The sequence below is a fragment of the Chrysemys picta genome, chromosome 5 (genome assembly GCF_011386835.1).
Source record: "Chrysemys picta bellii isolate R12L10 chromosome 5, ASM1138683v2, whole genome shotgun sequence".
Lineage (NCBI taxonomy): Eukaryota > Metazoa > Chordata > Testudines > Emydidae > Chrysemys > Chrysemys picta.
In genome coordinates, this window is record NC_088795.1 from 61,133,048 (window position 1) to 61,153,375 (window position 20,328).

Below are 20,328 nucleotides of genomic sequence, written 5' to 3' on the forward strand. Positions count from 1 at the left end.
CAGCTCTGATGGCCTGGGGATCAGGTCCTGGCCCTGCCCTTCTCTACTCCTTTCAGGTAACTGGACTTGGAGCAGGTACCCAAAAGGTAGAGGTCCTTTGTACCTTCCTCCCACCCCTGCATCTGAACAAGGGTTGGCAACAGTCTGGCCCACAATTTTTCCTCCCAGAGACTCCAGTTTCATCAACAACATAAAATGTGACATACAGTAGAACCTCAAAGATATGAACACCAGAGTCACAGACTGACTGGTCAACCGGACACCATGTGAAACCAGAAGTAACCAATCAGGCAGCAGCTGAGACCGCCCCCCCCCCCCAAGGCAAGTACTAGACTGTGCCTTTATTGCATCTTAAAGGTAGGCAATCTGCACTGCCTGTACCCACCCCACGCCGCCCCTGGGAAGCCACTTACAGCAAGACACAGGGGCTGCCAGCCCAAGGCAGCCCGAGCCAGCAGAGCAAGAGCAGCCTTGCATTCTGTGCAGCGTTCACCCCAGGGGGCCTTGCTGCTTTTACCCCACCCTCCTCTGAGTAGGGAACTCAGCTTCTGTTGAATCCTGGCCTGGAGTATCAGCTGCTGGATCTGGAGCCCAAACTGAGCTTTGTTCAGAGTTGTGAGCATTTCAGTGTTACGGACAATCTCCATTCCCGAGGTGTCTGTAACGCTGTGGTTCTACTGTATTTGCACTTGATATCAAGCTAGGTGTTTGGCTTCGTATGTGCTTGGCTTCTACAATTGCTGACACGCCACAGCGTGCAAAGAATTTAGTATATGCAAGGTTAAGTCTGCCTACTTATGCCTTGAATGCTGATAGCTTTCCATCCTAGAAAGGGCCTATATTTCAGCAACTTTTCTTCTTAAAATGAAAAAAAGTAATGAAAATGTTCGTAATAAATCTTGCGTCCGCAGTTAAACTGTCTGGTAAATTTTAGAGGATTAAATTTCACTTGGCACACCATGTTTATAAAAAGATTATAAATTACAGTAGATCCCTGAATTGACCTTGGTTATGTGGGAAGGGATAGCTCAGTGGTTTGAGCATTGGCCTGTTAAACCCAGGGTTGTCAGTTCAATCCTTGAGGGAGCCATTTAGGGATGTGGGGCAAAAACCTGTCTGGGGATTGTTCCTACTTTGAGCAGGGGGTTGGACTAGATGACCTCCTGAGGTCTCTTCCAATCCTGATCTTCTGTGATTCTATGTGTATCTCACAAAATCAATCATTTTTTCCTTCTTTTCTCTTGCAGGCAAAAATTGGATCTGGAAAACTTATGGGACCAAAAGGTGTTTCCGTGGATCGTAATGGGCATATCATTGTTGTAGACAACAAAGCATGTTGTGTATTTATCTTCCAGCCAAATGGAAAAATAGTAACCAGGTTTGGTAGCCGAGGAAATGGGGACAAGCAGTTTGCAGGTACACTTGACGGTAATATGTAAATCCCCTTTTCTTGCTTCTTCTGCTCACATTTTGCATGATGTTTGAGCATGTTGAAGACGCGAGATCTGAATTATTTTTCCTTGTCATTTAAAAAAATGGATGGGAAGAAAAGCCAAAGTATAATCTTCAGCTTTCAGCAGCTGCACCAGGAAAAGGAAGGGTCTTTGTCTGAGACTTTTTTCTTAAACCTGGAAGTTGTTCAGAAGTTCATCATGCTAATTTTCTTAACTGGTGCTACATTCTAGGAACTTCGGTCTTCTTAGTCTTTTTCAAAAGGTAAATCCATCTTTGAAAGACAGCTCTGAAAATTACGCCTTGTTGGGTTCACATTTTAACATGCTACTCTGCAGTTAGTTTAATCAGTCAGGAAGATAAACAATTTGTTCTTCACCAATAATTGTAACCAGTTCTTATTAGCTACCTCCCTTTGCCTGGCTATGTTTCAGGCTAATGACCTAGGGAAGATAGATCATAATAGGCATTTGATGAATGCCTTGTAATGTCTGCACTCAGCTGCTGATAATAATTAACACTTATACAGCACTTTACAATCATTGAAGAACCATGCAACTATTAACTAACCCTATGTAGATAAAAGTAAATAATTTTTTCCCCTTCTTGACACTTTGAAAATGGGCATAGAGACTTTAAGTGCAAATTTAGGCATGGACAATCATGTGAGAGGAAATAGCTACTTTAGGAAGAATGCCAGTTACATGTCTAATTGGCCATTTGCTCATGCCATTATCCAGTTTGCACATATAATTGTGAAAATTAGGCATGCACTTTTGTGCATACCTAACTTTGCAACTCCAAGTGACTTGTCTAGATCATTTTGCAGGTGCTTGGTCACTTTGGATAATGTCCGTGTGACGGTCCACGCCCCTAGGGTCAGGGCCGCATGGTCTATCTGTCACAGTCTATGAATCAGCCCTTCAGTGCAGGACAGCGTGGCCTAGCGGCCAGAGTCTATAGCACCACCCTTGGGTGCAGGGCAGCGCGGCCTAGCGGCCAGAGTCTATAGCGCCACCCTTGGGTGCAGGGCAGCGCAGCCTAGTGGCCAGAGTCTACAAAGCGGCCCTTGGGTGCAGGACAGTGTGGCCTAGCTGCCAGAGTCTATAGCACCACCCTTGGGTGCAGGACAGTATATCCTAGCGGCCAGAGTCTACACAGCATTGGGGCGCCCCTTATGGGGTAGGGCAGCCCTGGTAAGGGGGTCTGGGCCCACCTGACTCCACCAGGCCCCGACCCAGGGCCCTAAAAATGGCATAGCGGCTTGCCACTGACTCGCGGGGGGGGGGGGTCCTACCCAAACACGCTGAGTTTCCCCGGGTGGGAGTTACCACTCCTTCACCCTCCCTGGGTCACTTCCTACCAGAGTCTGTCTTGGGGTTTCCCATGAGATGTCGGGTACTCTGTGTTAGGCAGGGCCAGTGGTCTCCAGGGTTTCCTCCAGTCGCCGGGGTGCAGGCGGGCCGTGGACGGCTTCGATTCCCGGTGCAGTGAGAGGCTTTGGCTGGCCCTCCACAGGAGCTTCCCAGGCAGGTCCTTCCCCTGCGGGCTCCAGCCCAGAATGAGCTGGTCTCCCTCCCTTTCCTACTAGAGCACTTGGAGCATGCCCAGTCTCGCCAGGGAGGCGGGACTTCCGCTGTTAATACCTGTGGCTTAACCCTGTCTGGGCTAGTGCGGGCTAAGCAGACCCTGTCACTGTCCCCAGTGTTAGTCTGGAACTCTGATAAGTGTGCAGAATGGGAGGAATACTGCCTTAAATTGTACACTGTTATAATCTTGTCAAAAGTTACCTTTCTAGTAGAGTAGGTAGCTGAATGTGTTTTGGCTTTATTAGATTCCCTATTCTAATAGTGCTTTATGGTACACTTATAACTGCATATTATTCACTGGAGTTTTAGCTCTAGCTCTGCTAAATATTAATTGTTACCAAAATTTTCTCGATTTGCTGTTTTTCCTTTCTTTTTAAAACTTGTAGGTATGAATTCCTGAGTACAGCTGAACAAGTAATCTCTAACAATTTATTTGATCAATTTACATTCTCTTTCTGCTGGTGGAATATCCATAGCAGATCACAAGTTACTTGAATTCAGTCTTTATTTGAATTTACGCATTGTATATATTTTCACATTTACTTTATGAATTTATCACAAAACTGGAACTTTGTATTGTGTTGACTTCTTGTAATTACTTAAGTAGCATGGCACTGAGATCTTCTAGCCCAAATATTTGTGTGTTTTGGATTTAACAAATTGGTTTCGACCAAAACATGCATGTGCAATTTTGATGTATGGAGCTGGGTGAAAAATGCATTTTTTTCTGATAATATTCATATATTTAAGTGAATTTGCTTTACATATGATATCAGTTTTGTGTTTGTTCTAAAACTTGATGACTCAAATGTTTGTGAAGAGTGAATACAAAGTATATGGGTGATTTCATTTAAAAATGTGTATGAATATTTCAGAAACCTTGCTGCATTCTATACCTTGCTCTATCCCTGAACATTAGTGTCCTTAAGTACCAGTGCTAGTTAATGATAATAACCCCATATAATAATCAGTGTGTAACTGGGAGGACATTAGGCATTACTGATAGATAACTATAACAGATGAGTGGATGGAGGACAGAGCATATGCCAATTAAAAAAAAAAAAGTACCATTTTACTTGGAAAATAGAATGAAAAGCTTCTAAATTGTTGTTCCCTCCTACTTGACTAGTGATTGCTCAGAAGTCAACCGTAATTTTTTAAAGAGTGTAATGGATTTTTGTCATAACTTAAAAAATTAAGTAAAAATCCTTACTTTTGAAGTTTACTAATTATCTTATTATTATTTTATTTATTTTCCCTCTTCTGTATTTCAGGTCCTCATTTTGCAGCTGTAAACAGCAACAATGAAATCATTGTTACAGATTTTCATAACCATTCTGTCAAGGTACTGTCAATTAATGCCATTTGCTATTCTGGCAGTTCATATTGGCTTTTAACATCTTCCTTCCTAAACTAAAATAAAAATTAAGCCCTATTGTAATACAATGAAGTTGTTGGTCCAAGGTCTAATTTCACAAATTTGGATAAGAAAGAAAGGCCTCATTAAGGACTGGGGAATCCAGAGATTTAACAAATAATTTCTTGTAGATAAAGTTGATTTCTTGGATTGGGGTAATTTTTTATTTTTTTTCCCCCTAATGAAATAACATTTAAATGCAAGTTGTAACTCAGATATAAAAAAATAATCAAAAATGTTTGTTATTTTGCCCTCCTGGCAAATAATTTCTTATATATTGTATTCTGTTTATTTTCTGAAAGACTTTTTTTCCCCCCTTCTTTTAGGTATTCTCAATAAATGTTTCCCTCACTTCCAGATTAAAACTAGTATAACAAAGATTAGTAAAAGGAGGCCACATGTTAAATGTACATCTCCATTGTCCTAGATACATAGGTTTTAAAACCGAAGGGACCATTTGTGACCATATTGTGTTATGCCCCTGCGTAACACAAGCCATAGAATTTCACTCAGTAATTCCTGCATTGAGCAGGATTGGTCACTGGGTTGGTGATGTCTATTGCAGCCCTAAGAAGAGTCCTTGTTCATGACTGGTTGAAAAGTCCTATGACAAGTCGTTACATTTCTGTTGCCTCAGGTTTAGTAATATATAGGGCAGGAACGATGATTACCATTCAGATAGCATATCAGAGATGGTGTATGCTGGTGGGAGGCCACTGAGTTTGAAAGAAGCTATTACTCACCAGCATAACTTTTTTTTTTTTTTCTGGGCTTCAGGCTTCCTCTCCGATTTGGAATGCTAGTTTTTCCCTTCTCTCCCGCAAAAAAACATAAATCAAACACACCCCACCACTCCCACACACCCAAAAAGAATGCTGCTATGTGTCAAGAAGTTCTCAGAGGTATGAAATTAAATATATTTGGGTGAAATCCTGACTCCAGTGAAGTCAATGGAAGTTTTGACATTGACTTTTAATGCAGCTGGGATTTCATCCATTAACTTTCTGTTCTGCTGAATATAAAGATTTAGTTTTCTTGATCAATATTCACATCGTAGAGCCACAAATTTTAACATTTACTTCAAAAATGTTACTGATTATTGTAACATGAATAATAAAAGGTACTGTAATTTACTATCTTTAATCTGGTACTAAACCTCTAGCTTTTGAATTGTGACCTTTCATATGGGTGTTTTTTTTAATTAGAGAGGCAATAGCAACTCGTGGTTTGGATTACAACAGAAAAAGCAAGAGCACTGCAGGAGCCATAAAGCAGATTAGTTACATGGTTCAGCAATAGGAGGGCTCTGATTTGGTAAATTATATCTTCACCAGCAGGGCTTACTGCAGTAATAGGAGTGACTGCAGAGCGCTTCAGAAACTAGTGGCAGCTTACGAGACACAAAAGCCAGTCAAAAGAGAAGTAAGAAATATGGCATCTAATTCATTAAATATGAATTTAAAATGCACACATTACTGTCTTCCTTGTTAGATTAAAGAGTTCCCATTTGGCCCTGATTTAATTCAGTGCTTAACAATATTGTTTGTTCTATCTTGATGGTATTAAAACATTGCCCCTTTTATTCTTTTTTTGTGTATATAATTGTCAACATATTGGAAAGTTCTGTGCATTCTGGTGATATTTAAGTTTTCTTCTTAAAAGGTGAGAGAAAAGCAGAGAGCAAATCCCTAAAATTCACCTTATGCACCTAAAACCCTCCACCAGCCTTTCTCCCCCCCCTTCCCCCAGCTTAAGTGAAAAACGATCCCTTGACAATAATTGTCCCTCATATTCCCCCCATGGATGTTTGTTTTTTTGTTTGGTTTTGTTTATTTGTTTTCTTTCTTCTCTCCCGCATAGCACCCCATTTGACCATGACTACTTCCTCTCAATGATATCCCGTTCTTCACCAGAAATAGATAAACACACATCTCTGCCTCTTTTTTTCTCTTTTTCTCTTGCCATCAATTGATTTCTCGCCCTCCCTTCCTCCCTCCACTTTTTTTTTTTTTCTAATCATCTCAGGAGCCAACCTTGCATACTAATTCATCTCCATCCCCCATGAATTGTTTTCTCTTTTCTTCTTCCACCTCTCCAGGTGTTCCGCAACAGTATGTTTTCTCTTGCCACCTGTCTAATGAGAAAAGTCTCTTGACCAACTTTTTTCTTCCATTCCTCTCTGTCATTTTTTCGGACTACAGTTTTATTTATTTATTTATTTATTTATTCACTAAGCACCTCATTTGCAGATGGGCTGGTTTCTTTTTTGCATTTAGCTGGTCTGCTTTCCTCCTCCTCCCTCACATAGGTTATTGTGATTTCACCACCCATGAAAGAGAGACCTGGAAAGGTTCTGTCACTAATCTTGATGTGATGCGGAGACATCCCTTTGGGTTGCGCGAGACTGAAGAGGGATCATTTTTCATAGTTTGCAACTGTCCTGGTTTGTCTAGGACCATGCTGGGAATTTATAGTCCCAACCAGAGACCCAGGCAGTTGGAAGAAGCCATAGATTTAAAGAAACAGTATGCAAATCTTCACAGTGAACAATTGCTGTGCTACCCATACAGAGGGTGCAGCATGCTTTGTTCCCTCTGATTGTTTTGTATGGCCTTCATCCATACCAGCTATGTCCCTGCTTCATCCCACTGCTCTTTTGTTTGCACTCACTAGTTCCCAGTGTAGGATCCATGTGCTCGCCCCCTGTACACGCATAGTAGATCAGACCTAAAGTGAGAAGAGGGGGTATGTCAGCAGATCACAGGATTGGTGCGAGGAGGAAAGGCAAAATCTGTCTTTTCCTATGTATTTCCATATAGGAAAGAGAAGAGAGTGGAGGTGGGTCTTGTCTTTAAAGATCAGAAAATGCCTGGTTAGAAAGGTTTTGGTTCATATTTGATTCTAGAGAGGGGGTACTTCTTATTTTTAATAAACTGGTTATTCAGGGTGTAGGCTAGTTCAGGTATTGGCAGTGATTACAACAATAACTTCATTCTTGGCTGACTATTTCCCCTCTCCTCTAAAGCCGAAAAATGAAATGTTAATGATTTAAGCATCTGAACACAATAAAATGTAGATATAATAAAAAACACTGGCTATTTAAAAATTACAGATACACGTAAGCATCACTCTGAGCATATGGCATGTACTCTAATGCCTTTTGGTAAGGTAAATATAATGCTTCTAAATGAGGGTAAAACTTCCCCAGAAAATAAAATGAGAAACATAATTACCTACAGAATTATCAGGGAGTACAGAAAAGACAGGCTTATTAAGTAGGGTAGAGATTCTTCTGTGCTGATTAATACCCAGTCTTGTACTTCACTTACAAAGTTGTTCTCAAGTCATTCCAGTGGCAGTGAACTGAACAACCAAAACTGCTCAGGTTAGCTAGAATTTAAGTAATATTTGACTTAATGCCTTTTTTTTTTTAACTTCATATAGGTATATAACCAGGAAGGAGAATTCATGTTGAAGTTTGGATCTAATGGAGAAGGCAATGGACAGTTTAATGCTCCAACAGGAGTAGCTGTAGATTCTAATGGAAATATTATTGTAGCAGATTGGGGAAACAGTCGAATACAGGTAGACAAAATGTTATACATTTTTAAAGTTATTAGAGTGCTTCTGGAAGGTACTGGATTGATAGTCCTGGAAAATGAAGCCCTCTGTTTACCACAAAACAGGCACAAGTTTTTTTATGCCTCAATGCTGAGCTGCAGGACCACTTTAAGGATTGGTAGGATAGACGAACTCCATGCTCTTTCAGTCCTTTAGAATCTTTGCTATGACTGCTAACAAGGCTGATGGTGATGTTTTGTCCACTTTAGAGAATAGGAGTCTTTACCACAACAACTCCACTGTATTTTCCATAGGCCCCACTACTGACAGCAGTCTGAAGATTTATGGCTCTCTTGAATTAATACCAACCCTACCCCTTTGATATTTCATACTAATCTTGGTATGTTATGTATCTCAGAACTGGGACACAGACTTACTGCAGTATTCAGGGTAGGGAAAATCGAACAATGAAATTGCTGAATGGCGCAGGTATTGGTGCTCTTTGGGCAGCCAAATAACTTTTTTAATATCTCACAAGAAATACTGGGCTGCCAGATATTTATTTTTGCCGAGAAGCACTTCTAGTTCTGCCTACAGGGCCTAGCTGACAACCTTTCAGCCATCTGCCGAAGCAGGGACTCTACTCTCTTCCTGATCAAAGCAGTGAAGGAAGGAGTAGAAATCCTCAGCTAGCCTCCAGGGGGAGGACAAAAAGAATGAAATGGTGCTTTTGGGGCCCTGAAGGGGCTACAGGGTGAAGATGAGTGGCCAGAGACCTTTCCTTTTCCTCCGATAGGACCGGCCTACGTTCCCCAAGATTCTCTTTCTCCTCATAGCCTGGGCCTCTCATATTATTTTTAATTTGTCTTCTGGGAGAAAGGCACAGTAACCTTCTAGTCTGTCTCCGCCTAGGCTTTCTCGTGGATTTCTGGCAAACCCATTTCCTCCATCCTGACTCTTCAGTTAGTGCCTTGGGAGCCTGCTCCTCCTAATCTTCCTCCTCGGGGATGAGTAGATTGGTTGCTCCTACTTTCTGCAACAGCAGACTGAAAACCCCACTCTGCTTCTGCCACCACTGGTGCATCCTGGCCCTTTAACACTAGGGCTGAGATACTCCATAATGCACTGGACTATACAAATCAGTTGAAGTCAGATGAGAAATGGTATACAACTACTGCCCATAGGGGGTTTATACAGTACTGTACAGGCAGTAATAATGTATAGCCCCTGTAACTGAGGGTAGGGGACATACTTAAATAACAGAAAAAATAAAATATTCTGTTCAGGCACTGAGACAAATCCCCAGTAGCTTTTTATCATTTTTTTCCCCACCTATTGAGAAAATATTCTGCATTTGTGATGAAAGTTGCACTGCTCTGTTTCAAGTATGAATCACAGTCCTTTCTCATTTACTCTCCCTTGCCAAAGAATATCTAATAAGCAACTAAATACATGTATCAGCAGAGATGCTTCAGCTGGAGTTCATTTGATATAAAAAAAGAAAGATACTGGCAGGAAATTCTCTGTGAAAGACCCTCAACTTTGTAATCTATTCCCTGCTTTTGCTGCACCCTGAGGACCTATCTACTAGGATTTGAGAGAAGCGTGGTGAAGGCTGATCCTTTTAGGGGAGGGAGGTGGGTAGTGGTGGTTTGATTTATCGGGGATAGTTATTTTTGAAATGAGGAACAGCTGCTGGTTTTATTTTTAATTTGATTATATGTTTATTTTTTGGCAAAGGCACCTACAGCCCTAGATAGGCTTTCTAATTTATTATAAGTAAAAATAAATATTTTTAAATGTGAATTTTTATATTTGAGAATAGGAGGTCAAGTTCTGTTCCCGTTTACACTGGTGGAAATCCAGAGCTCCTGAAATCAGTGGAAATATTACAGATCTACACTTGTCCAGCTGAGAGCGTAATTTGATCCATTATTTTTATCCCTATTAATACAGATAACATTACTTATGTGTTTTCTCTCCTTAAAGGTTTTTGATGGAAGCGGATCTTTTTTATCCTACATTAACACATCTGCTGACCCACTTTATGGTCCCCAAGGTCTGGCGCTAACTTCAGATGGCCATGTTGTAGTTGCAGACTCTGGAAATCACTGCTTCAAGGTCTATCGATACTTACAGTAACAATGGGCTCTGGAGCTGCCTGGCCCTTAACAAACAACTGATCCCAGAGATCCTTAATCGATCTCTCTGTGGAGGATGTGTACTTTAATTAATTACTTTTTAATGTTGAAGGAGTCTCCAGTGGACTTTTCATGTTTATTTCCAAACTTACCTTGTTTACATAAGACTTGCACTTCTTATGTTCCTCATTGAATTTATTGTACGGGTTAATAAACAAAACCCTCCTTTCCTGAATTCATTAGGACAATGAAATATTAAACATGTGAACTGCAGCTTGTGGAACAGGAATTTAAGTAGTTGACTAATTTTGCAAATAAAATAAAATGAAAATATCTAAACTATTTGAAGGGGTTTATTTAACCTGTGAAGGGTAGCTCCCGTTCAGAGCTTCCAAATTTGAAAAGTGTCATTGTTATGCATTATTTAATCCAACAGTGAAGACTGGGAGTCTTTTAGATCTCATTATCATGGTAGGTATTGCACATGTAACATTCTTCAGTCTTAGTAACTATAACAGATAGGCTCTCTTAGTAAAGATATAACGTTAAGTCATGCAAAATCCTTCCAGCTCTATTTGCCAGACATAACACAGCTCAACTTTTTAGTATTATACAAATCGACGCAAATTTCTTACTCTTTGTGAGATTAATGAAGGATTGTTTCATGTGCTTGTTTCCAACCCTCCTACTGCTCACTGTGTTGTAAGCTCTTTCTAGAGACCTACAATTTCTACAGCTTTGGAAAAACTGCACTGTAATGATACATTAGCTACTGCTGACTTTCTGTAGAATGACAGATCCATTAACACCAAACAAAGTCATTAGAATCAGGGTCATTATAATGTCCTATCCTCATGTATACAATTCTTCCATACATGTTCTTTGGCATACTTTCTAAAGGCAACTCGATATATTCATCAACATATCACACAGGACAGAAAGCCACACAGGTACTCCTTTGGAGGACCTACATTGTACAACCAAAGGAACTGTGGTTAACAAATGTTGTATGGTGACAGCCAAGGGTTATCAAAGCTATTTAACTCAAGAAAAGTACATTACAAATAAGAGCGAATTGAACCAATTTCTGAAGTTCTTAGTCAATGAGATGTTTTTCTGAAGACAAAATAAGGACCGCAGGATTTGTCCCATTATGTATGTGTGTATGTTTGTTTGACACAGGAATAAAGAAAGTATTAGTGTCAGTGATTTCAGCAAGCCATTTGAGGATGGCAGCACTCTAAAAAGGAGTGTCTCTTCTCCCTCCCCCCATCTCTACTATATTTCTGAAACTCCAATTTAATTTAAAATGCTTAGTCATCTGACTTACTTAAAACAGAGCCAAATTTTGTATTTTCCTGTGTATAATGTGAACCTGCCCATTTTAAGAAACACTAATTTTATAAAGAATTGTAAATTTGAGTCTCAAAAGATGTGTTGACACTGTTCAGGAATACAGGGTCATGCCCTCTCTCAACCCTGTGCAGAGAGGCTGTGGTCAGTATGGTGCCAATGGCTGAAATAATCTTGGAGTAGTACCTTTTCTTTATTTAGGAATCTTTATTTTTTATTTTTTTTTAAAGAGGAAAGTAGATGGGGGACCATCTTAAGTATGTCTGCAAAATTGAAGTTGATTTTTGTTAAATTACTTGTATTATTTTGTTTCTAACAAGTTAAATCTGTTGTTTCAGCTCTCTTGAGAAATGTGCATAACATCAATTTTCTGTAAAGAAGTAGACCTTGAAATTCATGAGGATGAAGTTGTCTATTTTTTGAATTGTTATATTTGTTGAGTTTTTTCCCCCTTCTCTTGCTTATTTTTTGCACTTAGACCCCAATCTTGCAAACCCTTGCAGACAAAATTAATCTCATGATTTCAGTAGGATGACTGGCTTGTCTAAGGGCTACAGTGTTGGACTATAAAATGTAGCTGGAAAATTGGTAATAACATTTTCTAAATTTTAAAAACCAAGCAAGTATTATCAAGAGGGCAAGGTATTTTGTGTTTGAACTTAGTTTGTCCTAAAATTCTGCAAGGAGGATAGAGTCCCATCCATTATTTCACTATGAATTATCCTCTTAAACTTCTAGATCCTTCTAGAAGGAGCCTTCTAGCCAACACTCTGACACACAATCACTCGGTCATTGGAGCACTTGGAAAACTATTAACATACTAAGGAAAAAGAATATTCTATATGTAACATTTCAACTATATTTATTAACCAAGAAAAAAGTTCCACCTATTTTCTATGTTAAGGGCTTGAATAAAATTATAAATAATCTATTGCTGTAGATTATTTTTAAAGGACGGTATTAATTTGGCCCAAAATTTAGATTTTTTGTAAAAAATATTTTTACTAAGATTAAGACAAATGGAAGAGTTTTCATGGAAAGAAGGGAAAGGGGGGAGGGGAATCAGTACAGGCCAAATCCTCCATTGACACAGAAATTCTGAGGCCCACAGGGATCAGACCCTAAATGGTCTCTTGAAAAAGTTCTATAAAACACATACTCAAGATACCATTTCATGTGTACATACATGTATGTACATTGTTCCTCTAAAGATTTTCAGAAAATAAGAGTTCCTTTGATCTAATATTAATAAATAAGACTTTAATTAATCTATGTCAATCTGTCACACCTTGATGAAATCTGGAACTCTTACATAATCCATTTACTAATACATTTAGGGGATGTGGCCGCCTCCTTCTAGATCCTTGTTCATCTTTTGTGTTGAGTTTTCAGAACCTGTCATCAATGCAGCACCCACTGATACTAACCAGTGCTGACAACTGCCCCTAATCTGAATTCTGCTTACACAGTAAATACTTCCCAATTGCAGTTTTAAACTCAATGATATCATGCAGTCCCTTTACAATGCCAATCTTATCTTCCTGGAACAAGAAGACAGAGAAATGCATTGCTTTCACAGTGTGCTTTGGAAACCTAGTCAGCTAAAACATTTGGATAAAAGACCCTAAAGACAGCAATCATGGTAGAAATTTGGTAATATTTTATGGTGACCCATTCTTTTCTCTTTCAATTAAGTAACTGCCTGAATTGCACTATTAGGTCCTCTGAGCTATTAGCATCTATCAAAGGCTCCAGGTAGAACACGCCTCCTGTACTGCCATGTACACCCTAACTGTTCCACTGACTTCAATGGAATGCTAGGAGATTGGCAACACAGCGGAGGAGTGGTGGAGGTATGAGTTCTGTTTAAACTATGGAAGTAATGTCAGATGGTTTTCTGGGAGTTGTTATCTGCACTATTTTAGGACAAACTAGTGGACTATATATATTTATTAATTTTTGAAACGGAAGAAAAGTATCTGTTCAGTTAAATCCTGAACAAACGCTAATGCATTTTTTTACATTGATTAAAGTTTCAGCAATGTAACTGAAAATGAAGATGGTTTGAGGCAAACATTGTCTAATGGTGTTGGAGACTTTTGTTAATTAGTAAATGCTGGTATGTTCTGTAAAAGTTACAGGGCTTTCAACTTTATAATTTTGTTAATATTTTTTTATAACTAAGGATCTAGTGTTGCCATAATGAAAACTATAAGTGCCCAATAAGTTATGTTATAAGGAAACTATTTTTGTTTATGGATGACAAGTTATGAAGTCATGATGTACATTCAGCGCTTTCTTGAAGATGAATTGTGAGCAGTGATTATTTAGTCTGTTTGTGGAGATTGTATGAAAGATATTTGTACTTAGAGTAGGATGATCCTAAATTGGTTATGATGTTTCTGATGAATGTACTGCACTTCAGTTAATGTTTGTGAGCAACACAGCCTTAACCCTGATGCTTTTGCTTTATGACATGGGAATGTTCCATATTTTGCATAGCGTACAGCAATATCCCTGTGCTAGAAATCCGTATCATTTAATACATTATACCTTTCCAGTCCTAGAAGTGAATATACATTTTTTTAAGTTTTGTACATTCCATTTTTGTAAATCAGTTTCATATGTTTTGTGTATAGAACATATAAAGTCTTCTCAAACTGATATTGAAATATTCTAGCCATTTGTTCTTCTCTCCCCGCCCCCCTCGAGGACAAAATACAAACTGTTTGCTTAAGGTCGAGGATGAAAGATGTGCATCAAAAAGTGTTTGTATGTGTGTAGTTTTAGCTTCATGTGTGCTGTGGTATTTTTGATGCTTTAGCCTACAATAAAAACTTTTAAAATTTAATCCGTCTTGGAAACCTAGGAAAAGTCAATCAAATGTTGTATCTTACCACACACACAAATTTCAAATAATAAAAATAAAGCTTGTTTCCTCTGTTTATTTTCAGAGTTGGACTTATTTGTCAGTGTATCCTATTCATTGTTCTCACAGATATCCACACTGTAAAAGGGGCAATTGTTTCAAAAGGAGAACCTCTTGCCACAGATCACTAGGCAGGAAAACTGTTTCATATGTGTTTGGCCCTTATCATGTATACACAGAGGAAGAAGAGGATTTTTTTTTCTCTTGTCCTCTGTTTTTGAGTGGTTTTTATTGCTTAGCGGGAATATGATTAAGAACTGTAGGCTTTCTTCCTTTAAGTCATTAAAATGTGATACCTATTCAGCTATGCTATAGTCTTTTAAGATCCACACTACCACTTGTTCTGTATGCTCTGTTAACACTGACTCTGTCTACTGCAGCCAACATTTTAGAAAAATAACACAGTATTAAAAAGACACAGGGTTGGCATAAGGGAGCAGTTCAATCAGACTCCCTCCCAATGCCTACATCTTATTGGCCTATGTTCCCTTTCTCTTTGGATAATATTTGGGATTCCTTCTTAGTCTCTGGTGAAATCGCCGAAAACTGGATCCTGTGAAAAGTCAGTTTGGCCCAACAACTCACTTAACAAGTAGCGTGGGTTCTTTTGGTGCAGCAGGGATGGCTCTGAGACAGCTGGGTTGCACAGGCTCATGGGGAGTCAGGTCTAGTGTGTTGATAGCAGGACACTCAAAAGTGCAAAGCACCTCAAAGGACAGAAGCAGTCACCCAGTTTCTCTTGTCTTTGCCAGCACTAAGTAGGCATCCTTTTCTTTTCTTTACTGCATGTCTCAGAATGTGTCAACAGACATATTTCAGGGCCTCCAGTTTTTCTTCCTAAGGCAAAATTTACTAGTGTAATGGATCTGTAAGGCTTTGTTCTCATTCATCAAGTCTCACATTAATATATGGCTGTGAAGAACAGTGCAACGCTGAACTTGCCAAAGCACTGTAGCTGTTTTGAAGTTTGGCAGTACACAATCCATTCTATTTGGCTGCCAGCTAGAACAAAACACAATGAAGCAGAGCAGTATTGGCCGGAATTTCAGAGATGTTGAGCACTTGCTACTCCCATGGAGGAGGAGAGAGAACATAAAAAGGAAAAGAGGAGAGAACACACAACTTTTGGGGGTGTGAGGGAAGAATTTAGTCAAGAAATCTGTGTTTTGAACAGCTCTCTGGTTTCTTTGAACATTCTTAATTTTTGCACTAGCATTTCTAAACAACAGAGAAGTGCTTAATGAAATATTTGCCTAAATGACAATGTCCGTGTCCTTCAGTACCTTACTTTGCTATTCATTATAATACGTTGTTTAGTGCTAGTACATTATTTCATAATATGAACTGTTCCACCTCAGTTAGTCCTCTGCAAACATTGGCAACTTTTTCTAATACTCTGATTAGTCTTTCCATGAAGACCAAATGCCATTACTGTACTAAACTGAATACTTTTAAATTGTATAACTATTGGTTTATTCTGTATCTGAAATTTCTCCTTTAGGGGAACTTTTCCAAATACTTTATGAAAAAAATCTTTAACATAAAAACAGTTTTTGTAACAAAGTTGCAAAGCAGAGCACTTAAAAGACAAGAACTGCCAGAATTAAGATTTATTTATTATTTATATTACAGTAGCACATAGGAACCCTGGTCGTGGAGCAGGACTCCACCGTGTGAGGCAGTATACAAAAAGATGGTCCCTGTCTCAAGGAACTTACAATCAAGGTTGCCTGTGCAACTTTAACTCGACTCTCCTGTGACTATGCATTATAATATTTAACTATATGATTACATACTGTACTCTTTTCCACATGACACCTTCCTCATTCAGTGCACAGGATGGACAGTGCTGTATGTGATTATGTAATTAAAGACTGTATCATAACACATACCTTAGTGCATATCTAAATTATAATGCAACCTTAATTCTGGTATTTCCTAACTTTTGAGTGTGTGACTTTGCAACCTTTATGTTCTTCTAATGTAGTTTTTGTATGTAATTTTCTAGATTTTTTGTTTTGTTATGAAATACTGATAAAACGAATTGTCATGTATATTATCCCCCAATGTGGATCATCAGCAAGTTTGGTGCATTTAGATCCACATCACTTGAGCCAATGGAGTAAATAGAGTAACGTGTGGACCAACCACCACATCTTACCCTATCTTGAGAAATATAAGACCTACTTTGCCCGTGGGTTTCACAGCTATCCTCTGACAGCAGAGAAAGAATTTCTGGTTCTGGAGGGAAGTGTACTCTAGTAGTTACATATCCTTCTTTCCCCACCCCCTCTCCTTTTCTGCTTCTGGTCCCTAGTATGCGCCTGTGCAATCTCTCCCTGCCCCACAGTCCCCTATCCCTGCCCCAAAGCCTGACTTTACACATCCTCTGCATCCAAGTCAAGCTGTTCTCCTCCTCTATGCTGCCTGGGCACCTGCAGGAAGAGGCTGAGAGCATAGGAAAGACAGTCTTCCTGCTCTCAGTTCCTGTGCCTGACACAATAGCAGCTCTCAGCAGTGGGAAGAGTAATTACAAAGAAAGGGCTGCTCAGTCGGAGACTGGAGCATACTAAAGATTGATAGACTCTTCAGACAATCTGCCATAATCTAACAAATCTCCACTGAGCGTATGTGAATGTAGATTTTTTATGAGGTTCAGAACTTGGCCAAATTATGGTGGATTTTGACAGGGACAAATACCAGGCTGACCCCCCCCCCCCAAATTAAGATCTTGCTCCAAAGCATGAAGGCACTGGAGTATCTTCACAAAATAGCTGTAAGAATTTAAAGTGTACAAAACAACATTTTTCTCTAATCTTGTTCTAGGAAACAGCTGAACCATTTTTGCCAAAACTTCAAACAAAACAAACAAAAAAATTCAACTTTGGACATGGAAAATTCCAGCCCAATCAGTTAAAATTTGGGAAAGTTCTAGGCAACTCAAGTCTTATAATGGAAATTGTTAACTGTGTGTTTCATAGAATATCAGGGTTGGAAGGGACCTCAGGAGGTCATCTAATCCAAACCCCTGCTCAAAGCAGGACCAATTCCCAACTAAATCATTCCAGCCAGGGCTTTGTCAAGCCTGACCTTAAAAACCTCTAAGGAAGGAGATTCCACCATCGCCCTAGGTAACCCATTCCAGTGCTTAATGAAGGCTGCCAATCAGCTCCCCCTATAATAATGTTACTGTACATCATTTAACTTGTCTGATAATAGTATAATGATAATAATTGTACACTTAATAGCAAGCTTATCAGCTAACCACATACTTACAGCTTCAAAAATTTAAATGGCCCTGTCAGCTCCAAAGCCACAGGCTATTACCTGGTGTGTAAAAGGAGCAGTTACACTAACTCAACCAGTAGTGAGAAATGGTAATCACTTGTCCATGTCAAAAGTTCTATTGTGCATTTTCATTCTGCTTGGGTCCACTACTCCCTACTCAGTGCTCTTCTAATTTAATTTTAATCTGGCATTGACAAATTGGGATGTGTTAATTGAATTTTTCATTACAAGATGAAACTGATCTAATGATTTGTCCATGAAAGGGCCCATGGCTACCAGGGCTCAGGGCCAGCAAACTTGGTTGGGGATTAAGTAGGTTTACTCCAGAGAAAGTAGCCAGAAAAAGTTTCTAACCCTGCAGCCATGCCACCAAGAATGTGATCTTGTATCATGTCTAAGAGTATTAGTGGATTGGGTTGTGACACATGCAGGTGCTTTTTGTGAGCCAATATTGAACTAATGGACCAGAATAGGGTTAACAGGCAGTGTGATGCTAGATGTTTATTCTGTTAGATGAGTGGTTCTCAACCAGGGGTATGTATATTTCTGGGAGTACACCGAGGTCTTCCACAGAGTACATCAACTCATTTAGATATTTGCCTATTTTACAACAGGCTGCATAAAAAGCAATAGTGAAGTCAGGACTAACTAAAATTTTATACAGACAATGACTTGCTTATACAATTCTATATATTCTATCAGTGGTTTTCAAAGTGTGGATGAGTTCATTTTAATGGGTTCATCAGGTTAGACTCGCTGGGACCTAGGGCAGGAAGCCTGGCCACACAGAGCTGAAGCCTGAGTTTTTAAGTGAGGTGAAATTTGGGGTACACAAGGCAAATCAGACTCCTCAAAGGGGTACAGTAGACTGGAAAGCTTGAGAACCACTATGTTAGATGACATAAAACCAAAGTTTGGTACAGTAGTTTAAAGCTCCCATGGCTTTTTCTTGTTGTTGCTAGAATAGGGGTGCTACTCTGGATATCTGAAAGGCTCACATTCTGGATTCCCTGCAGGCAGGAACCACTATATGTAATCAGGCACTAGGTGGAAGCTTGGTCAGTCACTTTCTACTGTGTGGTTAAATAAAGACCTCAACTGCATGATTTATGGATGTGGCCCCAAGCATAGCTTTAAAAAGTGGGTGCCCCTTTGACACAACTTACTTCCAATGCCCTCCCTCTTCCACAATTGCCAATGCCTTCCCTAGTTTAGTCACCTACTGTGCTACCCCCACTTGATGCTTAGCACTTCAGGCACCTCTATAAAGCCGCAGCTCCTCATTCCTGCTTCAGCTACTGTGTTTCCCCTTTGGCTTTAGAGTGGTAAACACAGGATGAAAGCTACACTTAATTATGGGGTATGAAGTGAGCAGGAATAAGGCTCAGTGGGGATAGTAGGCCACTGTGACGGGGGGAAGAAACTGGAAGGAGGTATGAAGGAAAAACAATTTCTGGGGGATGGCAAGGCACAGAGACAGAAAGTTACTGGATCTTTATAGCAGGGTGGAAGGAGGTTAACAGGTCTCATTATGGGGACAAGAAAAATAAAATTGAAAACCACTATTACACCAGGCAAGGATTAGGGGTAGGTGTATATTTCAGATTTGATTTTTAGCTGGGTGGATTTAAAATTTACATATGAACACAAGAATGGCCTATCTATCCCAGTAGTCTGTCTTCTGACAGTGGCCAATGCCAGGTGCCCCAGAGTGAATGAACAGAACAGGTAATCATTAAGTGATCCATCCCATCACCCATTCCCAGGTTCTGGCAAACAGAGGCTAAGGACACCATCCCTCTGAACTTATCTAGTTCTTGTTCTTTGAACCCTGGTATAGTCTTACCCTTCACTACATCCTCTGGCAACGAGTTCCACAGGTTGACTGTGCATTGTGTGAAAAAATACTTCCTTTTGTTTGTTTTAAGCCTGCTGCCTATTAATTTCATTTGGTGGCCTCTAGTTCTTGTGTTATGAGAAGGAGTAAATAACACTTCCTTCTTTACTTTCTCCATACCAGTCATGATTTTCATAGACCTCTGTCATATCACCCCTTACTCATCTCTTTATTTAGAAACTGATACATTGCTATTTAAAAATAGAAATTATGATATTTCTATATTCTGTTCAAATACAGCAACTCTTCTAAAAGAAATTTTAAAAATGCATATGCTTTTGAGAAATATTTAAAAATTAATCCAGAATCCTGGAATCAGCTGTTCTTTGATATACAGGGAATCAAACTCCAAAATTCTTAGAACATTTCTCTGTGGGTGGGGCAGCTAGAACATCTAGTTTATTATTGTCTTAAATTTGAATTTTGCTTATTAGCTTGAGTTGTATCAGATCAATGTATCAATCAATAAAAAGCTATGTTATACAAAGGATGAAGTATAAATTGATACAAACAGAGGGGGTAATTTGGCTGCTCCTGGACAGAATGATCATGTATTTACTGAGGGACAACCTACCCTAAATTCTCTATTACTGAGGGACAATCTATCACTGTTGTTATATTTGCTTTCCACAAACTACTACTCTGAGTATAAATTTTTATTAGTGACATATCTGAATATTTGGATGGTAATATTTTAATTG

The 20,328-nt window shown here is 39.3% G+C and overlaps 1 protein-coding gene across 48 annotated transcripts in view; it reads left to right on the top strand.

Moving 5' to 3' along the window:
• The window catches only part of TRIM2 (tripartite motif containing 2), a 110,298-nt gene extending 99,813 nt beyond the window's left edge, over positions 1-10,485 (top strand). For 23 of the 48 annotated variants that reach the window (XM_005307379.5, XM_065597838.1, XM_065597843.1 and 20 more), the window contains 4 exons: positions 1,248-1,428; positions 4,316-4,386; positions 7,903-8,043; positions 10,009-10,485. In XM_005307379.5, the coding sequence (XP_005307436.1) occupies positions 1,248-1,428; positions 4,316-4,386; positions 7,903-8,043; positions 10,009-10,161 (546 nt within the window). In that variant the 3' untranslated portion in view covers positions 10,162-10,485. Of the gene's footprint in view, positions 1-1,247; positions 1,429-4,315; positions 4,387-5,235; positions 5,308-7,902; positions 8,044-10,008 lie in introns of those variants that run through there. The other 25 variants (XM_065597855.1, XM_065597854.1, XM_065597849.1 and 22 more) reach the window with 3 other exon arrangements.
• Positions 10,486-20,328: the final 9,843 nt, after the last annotated feature.